Source organism: Lolium perenne, chromosome 4, assembly GCF_019359855.2.
Source record: "Lolium perenne isolate Kyuss_39 chromosome 4, Kyuss_2.0, whole genome shotgun sequence".
Lineage (NCBI taxonomy): Eukaryota > Viridiplantae > Streptophyta > Magnoliopsida > Poales > Poaceae > Lolium > Lolium perenne.
Genome location: NC_067247.2, coordinates 216,170,348 through 216,179,841, shown reverse-complemented (window position 1 = coordinate 216,179,841; position 9,494 = coordinate 216,170,348). Strand labels below are relative to the sequence as shown.

General features: G+C 38.1%; 1 protein-coding gene and 1 long non-coding RNA gene across 3 annotated transcripts; one reads left to right on the top strand and one right to left on the bottom strand.

Moving 5' to 3' along the window:
- LOC127295024 (uncharacterized) lies at window positions 1-4,989 on the top strand. Its single transcript, XM_071828864.1, has 7 exons — window positions 1-201; window positions 977-1,056; window positions 2,557-2,638; window positions 3,142-3,191; window positions 3,438-3,528; window positions 3,837-4,356; window positions 4,488-4,989. Exons 3-6 carry the CDS (start codon window positions 2,632-2,634, stop codon window positions 4,079-4,081), a joined length of 393 nt encoding a protein of 130 aa, XP_071684965.1. The 5' UTR covers window positions 1-201; window positions 977-1,056; window positions 2,557-2,631; the 3' UTR covers window positions 4,082-4,356; window positions 4,488-4,989.
- A 1,756-nt stretch (window positions 4,990-6,745) lies between these two features.
- On the bottom strand, window positions 6,746-9,083 carry LOC127295026 (uncharacterized). Of its 2 annotated transcripts, none has more exons than XR_007847396.1 (2): window positions 8,591-9,083; window positions 6,746-7,654 (listed from the first exon to the last, which is right to left on the bottom strand). It is a non-coding gene; the product is annotated as an uncharacterized lncRNA (long non-coding RNA). The 2 variants fall into 2 exon arrangements; XR_007847397.1 differs by having other exon boundaries at window positions 8,928-9,083.
- Window positions 9,084-9,494: the final 411 nt, after the last annotated feature.

The window sequence follows — 9,494 nt, the reverse complement described above, 5'->3', positions numbered from 1 at the left end:
AAGCTGGGTGTTCTTGCGGCTACCTCCCGCTGTTGTTATTACAAGTGCAATTCAGGCTCTTCATTTCATTTGGATGAAGCAACCGAACACAAAGTGCACAACCGGAATAAAGATGTGGAGATGAAGAACTCATTTTTTCTAATCCATGGAGTTCATTTCTCCTAAATTTTGAAGTTCACATCTCCTGCTAATTGGAGCTAGGTAATTCAGTTCCCCTCACTTCTTATTCCCTGCACATATTGTTCACATGCTTGTGAATTCGTAAAAGTACTATGATTTATGATGTAGAAAGAAAAAGAAGCTCATATTGTTCACATGGCAAGTTTGTATTTTATTTTCAGGAGTTCTTTTTGTATGCTTGGTAGTTTAAACAAAAAAGAAGGCGAGAAAGTTTACTTTTATTTGCCTGAGAAGTTCAGTTTGTCTGCCATGCTTGTGAATTTGAGTTGATGTTGCACTCCAATGATATGATCAATAAACGTAAATTCTTAATGAGATGCCAACATCTGTACTGTTAGGGAGGTTTATTCTCTGTAGAAAACAAAAGAAGTGCATCCCCAATCTTCGATAGTTCACTGTATGAGATATCGAAATCTAGATGGGTGTTACTAGATGACAATATAATACGGCTATGAACTACTGGTCAACTATGTGCCTTTATTATAATTCCAACTTTTCTGAGTTTTAAATTCACCTAATTTAATCAGTTTTGGTGCCTCAATAAGATACACCTGAGATGTCCACTATCATTTTCCAAGAAAATTGTGAAGTTCACTTTTATTAAAAAAACAAGTTCGCTACTTATTTGGTTCACAATGTCTGCTAGTGTATTGTGTATCACAGGCAGAATGTTATCTCTTACTATCATCCTATTTCGCATGATATAATAATGTCGCGGTAACTTCGGATTGATTTTATATAGGCAGCATTTGTGTTTACTCTGTTGATTTCCCGATGACTCTACTATCTTGTGTAGTTCAGTTTGCTGTTGTGTGTCTCCGCCACATGGTGAAGTGAATACAGATTGGTGTTGCTCTGCCGCTTCTGCCTCCGTGTGTATGATCTTTCAATCTTTTTCTTATCTTTGTGTACTACTAGTACTCTAATTGCTACTTTCTTCTATCATGTGAGAAGCATTTCATCAAATAATCATGTAGCCAGGTTAGATGCATAGGGATGTATATAATGGTATGAAATGATGATGGAGGACACTGAATGTGAGAAACAGTGCAGTGTACACCCACTTTGATTTGACAGCAATAGAAGTTCTATTTACTGTAAAAAAAAAAGTGGAAAATAGGAAGTTCACTAGTTAAAGCAACAGCGGTTTGTTAAAGTGTGAAGAGACATGCGGTAGTAGAAGTTCATGGAATTTCACTAGTTAAGCTACAGTGGTTCATTATTTGTGAAGTTTGTGAAGCTCACTTCTTTTAATTCGCGAAGTTCACATTTACTGATATTTTCGTTTTATACATTGCTGCTAGATAGAATATTCCTGCTACATGGTCATCTGGAAAAAACACTATCCACAGATTCTGTGTATTTTTGAGACTTTTGATGTAAAAATGTGCATTTCATTTCATTTTTAACGCGCTGAAGTTCATTTCATTATCATCTGCTCCAGACTTTGGTAGTACTTTGCCGCCTTTGAACTTCCATGTCACTACCATGTTGTTAATTTCTCTAGTATCTCCAAATATAAGAATTGCTTCACTGTGATTTTCTGCAACAAACACGCATAGACTAAGCATAATGGCCTAGGAAGAAGGCACGCATATGTGTCTATACTGCCAGCCACAGTACTGCCCAATACACGCTAGTGAAATGCCCAGTTTTGTAGACACTGTCCAATTTGTCGAGAAGTGCACTTTGTCGGTCGTTGAAGTTCATTTTTTAGGAGTTTATTTGTTTGGAAAGTTAATTTGTGTTTTAAAAAATCTGTTGATCTTGGGGTGTGACTTTGTTAGTCACTGATATTCCATTTCCTTTTACATGTGAGTCCACTTAATTAGATGAATTTGGGTGGTACACATTGTGTATTTGGGTGAATTCTAAAACTTTAATTTCAGGAAGTTCAATTTGTACATATGTGAGCTCCATTTTTTTATGGAAAAAATACTTTGGAAGTTCACCTCAACTTCTTTCAGAAGCTCACTTGGTTCAAATGCCCGCTGCTGGAGTCCACCGGAGCCTGCGCCAGGTCTCCTCGCCGCAGTGATGCTCCTCATCGCTACTAGTGGATGTTCATTTATTATGGATGTTCAGTTTGGATTGAAAAAATAGTTCGATTAGGCCGCACATGTAGTTTTTATTTCTTTTGTCGTGAAGTTCAATTCATATGCACTTGAAAGTTCACACTTTATATATGTAAAATATGCAGAGATTGCATACTCGGACAAACTGCATATATTTCAGCTGGTTAGTTCATTTGATCTATGCATGAAGTTCACATGTTTTTTCCCAGGGAGTTCGTCGTGTCCATTATTTTGTTGGCAAGGTCACACAATTTTTGTGTGGAACTTCACTTTCTCACAATGTGACAGTTTGCTATTGCAGAGCTCGAGGGTGCAGAACAGAGCTCGAGCTCGAGGGTGCAGAGCAGAGCATACAACCGACGACGTCATCCGGAGCATGTCATGTGAGTGTTCCTCCTTATTTCTGGCTGATGCTTCATTGGGTGCACCTTTTGTTTCTCTTCCAATCAAGAAGATTCTTCTTTTCAATATTTGCATGGACACAGCTAGCAAAAATTTGATAGGTAGCAAAATAAACACATACACATATATTGATATCCGGTGGAGCAGAAGTTCACCTATTAATGTCGAGAAGTTTACTTATACGGCATAGGCAGTGCAGTTCCGTGACATGCGGCAGTAGAGGTTCATGAAAGTTCACTAGTTAAGCTACATCGGTGCATTATTTGTGAAGTTCACTTCTATTAATTCGCGAAGTTCACATCTACTGCTAGTTTCCTTTTATATATTCTTGCTAGAGAATATTCCTGCTACATGGTCATCTAGAAAACACTTCTTACAGATTGTGTGTATTTAAAAATGTTCATTTGAGATAAAATATAGTTAAAGCCTTTAACTCTACTACAGTTCATCATCTGCTATGATACACCATGGACTTATTCTTTAGGGATAAATTTTGAGGATGACCACAGCACGCCGCCTCGCCCTTCAACGCAGGTAATGGCCTCAAGCACTGGATCCCTTGTGCCTCTACTTTGATTCCATGTCATACCTTCTTTGTTGTTGTATTCGATGCCATCTAAAGTTCAGATCTTAGGAAGTTCGGTTTGTACAAAATGCGTAGTCTACTTTGTCCATAAAAAAGAAATTGATTTTCTTGTGAATTATGTGGGAGTGCAAATAGTTGTGGAATTGGAAAAATTCTTGCCACACCGAATCCTTCGCCCGCCTTCTCCTGTTCAGATAGCTGATGGCAGCAGCGCCTCCCCTTTACGGATTTTCGCGCTCGCGAGCATAGCTTTCCGCTTCTTCTTCGCTAAACTTCAGAACCAAGGTGAGCTGCTGGCCGACTCCTGCGGCCTGAACTTCACAAACTAAATTGAACTGCGTTTGTTGTTCTTCTCCTGCTGTCTAAGAACTAAAACGTTTCGATGAGAAAGAGCATTTTTCTTAGATGTCACACTTATATGCATGAAGATTTCCGTTGCTTCTTCTAGATTTTTGTTCTTGTTCTGCATATGGACCCGCTAAAATGTGTCAATATTGCAGCAAGAAATGTGACTGCTGCGCAGTGCACATTAGAGTTATATGTCTATTTCAAAAGGTTGACTTTTTCTTTTAATATGTGCATTATTCCTGCAGCCAAGGAGGGCAGGTTTCCAAATAAAAATGCGTTTTCAGCATGTCGAGGAAGCTTGAGTCATCTGTCACAGAGGTTAAATTTCTATTTCTGGGGAGTCCGCTCTTGGTTTCAAGTGCATTATTTTGCATCTGGGAAGTGCAGATGGTTGAATTTGAGATGTTTGTTCAATATTTATGATATTGTGTTTGAACCGCCTGACTCTGCATTTTTCTGGCTTAGTGCACTAGAGTACTACTTCATCTAGTCCAGCCACTACTAGTGAACTCCTATTTGGACATGGAGAGAACCAAGGTAAATTAGTAGGTCCTGAAAATAGACAAACAAGTGACGGTAAAAAACACATTCAGATAGCACGTGTGAAGTTCATTTTATTTATTGGGGCAATTAGCTTTGTCCCACCCCATTTTGTCGGGAAGTTCATATTTACCTTTTTCTGTTCAGAGTAGTTAACATTGAAGTTCACTTGGTTCGCACGGGAAATTCACTTTGAAAGTTTATTTCATCCATGATTACTGATTGGTAGGTCTAATCAAAGTAATCTTCCTTCTGTTATGTAGTTTTTGTCTTTATGTTGACTATTTAGAGGAAATTGAACTATTATGATCAAAATTTCATGATCAGCAATTCATTTTGACTATTTAATTGTACAGGTGTGCATCTTCAAAAGGAACTTACTCTCATTGTGAAGATTATTTAGAATTTGCACTAGTTTATGAGCTTATGGAGGTGAATGAAGATTCTGGACAACTTTCTTCAAGGAAACTTTGCGTTGTAGTTGGAGAAGTCGTGATGCCGTGGTCAGCATCCGAGGAGTTGGCGACCTCCGAATCCCGCTGCTGCCCCAGATCGCTTAACTCAGTTGGTCTTGGGTTTTGGCTAGTTGAATACATGCTTGTCCAGGCCATCGGGAACACACAGTTGGTACTACGGGTTTATGATGTTCTCATAAATGCCATATGTTTGTTGAAAACGCTCCTGTTCGCATAGATACATGTATGTGCGGCAATGAGGATGTATGCGCTTAGCTATGTGATCTGGACAGTCCACTTTTGTGTAGCTCGGCATTTCAGTTGTATGTATATAAGTAGCTCACCACAGTTCACCTTCTTTTTTCTTTTGAGAAAATGACTGTTAACTTCTGTCTATAAAGTTTACCCAATTCAGGAAGTTCGTTTTCTTCAGTAATGGAATTCAATTCCTATGCACTTGAAAGGTAACAAAAAATTGTGTGAAAAAATACCATTGATGATATACTGATATACTCGAGAAAGAAACTGTAGTTCACTTCTATTTTATTGGCAAGTTCAATTTGTCAAGCAATGGTTTCACAAAATTTATTGGCAAGATTCACTGTAGGAAAACCTCATCAAGAAAAAACAGGGGACATAAGTTCACTCAGTGAACATCACAAGTTCACTTCTAGAAAATTTACAAAACAAGTTGGAATTTTTTTTTTGTTAATATTAACTTTGAACATGGGGAAGTTTACTGTGAACATATCGGAGATTTGCTTTTGTCAAACTTCATTTTGTATCGGTGCGAAAGTTCATTTTGCACATGTAAGAAGTACATTTTTAGCATGCCTAAAACTTTTATACTGCAATTGGAAGTTCACTAACATATGTCGAGAAGTTCACTTCCATATTCGAGCACTGTATTTTTTGGACGGAAATCATATTCATAGAAATCGTTCGTACAACCTCTTATTGGGCAAACCGACCGACGCCACATAAAATTAGCACTAATATAACCCTATTAATACTCCAACACACCGCAATGCCTCACATAATCAATCTAGATGAGCCAATATCGAAATGTTGCCATGTCGGCGTTATCTCCGATTTTACATATCTCTGAAATTAAACTTTAGCCGTTTAGAATTTGAAAAAATGTTCAATATGAAAAAGCTGCGCCTAATCAATATCTTTTCAACGCAATATCATTTGGAACATTTCGATAAGTGGTTCGGAAATAAGCCTCAAAAAACAGTTCAAAAAACCGAGAAGTTCGAAAAACGTAATCACGTATTTTCAAATCTGCTCTCAAACTATAAAGAATTTGGAAAAGTGTTCTTCATAAAAAAGGTGCGCCTAGTCAGTACCTTTCCAACGGTATATCATACGCATCATTCCGATAAACGGTTTGAAAACTGGAACCCCAAAACTGTACAAAACTAGGGAAATCCGCGAAAACGTTGTTTTGTATATTTCAAATTAGTTTTAATCAATATAGAATTTGGGAAAACAATGAACACGAAAAAGTTGCGAAATTTCCGTGCGAATCCAACGGTATATTATACGCATCAATCCGATAAGCGGTTTGAAAATCATGATGCAAATACTGTCCGCACGAACATGCAATTCTGGTATTCCGTCGAGAAGTTCACTAGGAAAACACCCGGAAGTTCAGAAAGGGTTCGAGAATAGTTATTCTCGAACCGGTTCGAGAATAGCAGACCTATATATATATATATATATATATATATATATATATATATATATATATATATATATATATATATATGGATGCCCGTGCGTTACTACGGGTAATATCTTTAAGTATTTTGTGTTCTCAAATTATGTGTGAAGCTAAATTTATTGTTCCTATCTTTCCAAGCCTATTCGACAATTGACGCTTGGGAATTAAATCCTAGGAGTTCTCCCCTATTCCCGGTTGAGCATATGATCAATGCTTGCGTCGCCACAACATCTAACGCTGTCGCTCGATTTTTTCCTTTCCACGTCAGGATTGAAGTTTGTTAAAGCAATTAGGTTGGAGCCAAGACGCTAAACACGGATGTCTCGCCATTAAGTTGTGTTTTTGTTTTCTTAAGCGACCGCTCAACATCCAATTGGACAACTTATGTTGTGATCCACGAGACTTTGAAACTACATACTGTAGGTGGCAATTGTTATCAGACCTTCCTTATATTAGTCGCACGTGTTTCTTCAAATACAAAATGCTCTATGTATAGAAGGAAATACAAAAAAGACAAAGAAAAATCGAAAGAGGATCGAAAGTGACAAAAGCAGAAAATAAAAGAAATGGCACAATGTTGTAACTAATTTCTTTTTTCATACACCCTCAATCTTGAGTCTATCAAATGGTCCGATCATAGAAAGTTTGCAGACTCCACAACACATGTTTGTCACTATCTGCTGGATCCAAGTAATAGAAACATGATATTAAGCGATAGAGATGCTCCTTTTATATTTCCCTTAAATATTCTGAAGTTACACATATGCTAATGTTGTCTCTATAATCTTTGGAAATAAAAATAGAAGTACATTATTTCAATTTACTGCAAAAATGAATCTAATGAAACAGTTTCACATTATAAGTATATAAGAAGAAATTTACATAGACAACAGTCATCAACCAGAGGCACACCAGTTGTACAGTACACAAATATTACCTACATTTCAAAATACAAGCCTTTTAGAAAGCTACTTTAACTTTCTAAAAGGCCTTATATTTTGGACTGGGCTAGTAGGAAATAGTAGTAATGAAATCATGCATAGTTTTTACTAATGTAGTATGATGAATTGCTCCCGAATTTACAGAAATAAGTCAGCGGTCATCATCCAGCAAGATCATGCAGCATGATTTATCCAGGTAATCATTATCATACCTGAAAGCGACGTCCCTTGTGGGGCAAACCACCACAGCCCCAGACTTGTTATGCGGTAACAAATGGAGCTGATAGAGCAGCTCAATCACTGGTGTAAGGAACGCAAGGTTCTTCCCTGTCTTGGCATTGCCCAATGCCCATCACATCCATTCCTTCCATCAGGGGCGATAACAAGCGAGCCCAAATCTGCTAAGCACATAAAGAACAATTTTGAGTAATGTGGCTACAGTTATAATAAAAACTGAACAAAAGATCCATGTGACATAACACGTTATTACTGAACTCAGCATGGTTGTCAATCTGTATGATCCAATAGAGTACTACCAATAGGAGAGCCAACCAACATGGCGCAATCACTACATGTCGCAGTATAGAGCATACTTAATGGTTTGGTTTTTAAAACATCAACGCTTGTGAAATCCTAGATTTTAAATATGATTTTTCAAAGCATCTCAAAAACAGCAACCAATTGCTTCATAGTGTTGTTTCTTCAATATTTAAGGTTTCAGTTCAATGCATCTCAAAATCATGGACAGTACAGCAACCATGTTGCTTACTAATGTTATTTTCATATCCTAAGACATGAAAAATATCTTTAGATTTTCAGTTTTAATAAAATCAGTTTGTCCGTTCACATAAGACAATTCTAAGTGATACCAGTTTTGCAATATAAGAAACTGTACATATTGCATATTTTCATGTTAAACATATACTTACTACACTGATTGATACATCGTTCGATTTTCAGTGATGACCGTCCAGAGTCTCCCTTGTGGGTGGGTTATAGTAACCAAAAACATGATTTTCTGTACGACCGTGAAGAAGCCTGTTATATGGATTTGGGAGCAGCGCACTGTATAACTAAGCTATTGAAAGTTGAAACCAATTGCTCATGTGCTCTTATGCGCACCGCACGGTTCCAGCCTAAAAGAGAAATCCAATTAGCTTACATCAATTCAAAGAACATTCTTTTTTTTTTTTTTGCGAAAATTCATGTATACATGTTAATATTTGCAAACAAATAAAGGAAATGGCAGATCTAGGTAGTAACACTTTGTTTTGGAAAATTCATACAGCAGATGCAACAATTGTAAACAGAAACTTCAGACTTAGCGATCAGACCTTAAAACTTTTCATTGATGTGAGGGAAATTGACGAACTGGAGATGACCATGAGGCTGGTCCGGGTTGAATTGGGGTCAGTAGCTCGGCTCTGCGTTGACGGCGAAACGGCTCCGACGAGCAGCCATGTCCAGAGGCATCGATGTTGGGGCCGTGGGAGGTCTACATGTAGCAGGCCGTGACGAACGGCAGGGCCGGAATTCGGGGGTGGGGATTCAGCCGGGGGTTTCGTTCCTCATACCGGAGGAGGGAGGCGGCGCCATGGGAGATCAACCCTATTTGTGAATTCTGTTCGGGACAAGCTCTGTTCGCTTGGAGAGAGAAGAAGAGGAACAAACCGTGAGATATGAAGTAGCAGCAAACGTCCAGCGCGTCCATGTTGCGCTTGGCCCATATATGCGTCCGCTCATGGGAAGGAGCCACGACGAAGGCGACGAACGATTGACGACGGAACATGATCCTATTTTTTATATAAGCGGTAGAGATTCCTGTGATTGTGGATGCTACTATTTTGTTTATTTCCTTATCCAACACCGCAGTTTTAATGCTCTGACGTTGATTTTGGAAATTGATTGGCGTTTAGGAGATTATTTCCTTATCCAGCACTGTAGTTTCAATGCTCTGACGTCGATTTTGGAAATTGATCGGCATTTATGAGATTTTGGTGCGGGTAGACTGCACGGATGGTTAGATATTAAGCGGGAGACGTTTAGTAAGATTGGACGGTCAAGATGTCTCCAATCTTTGACATCAAACATTTTTGATGACGTACCAACTCACATATAATAGTAAAGAAACATTGTTATTGTTTGTTGATTTTTCCTCATCCTATTGTCACGTTTGTTGGTCAGTGTTCTGATCGATTCGAAGGTGATATCGACTATTTTTCATGACTAATAGCACAA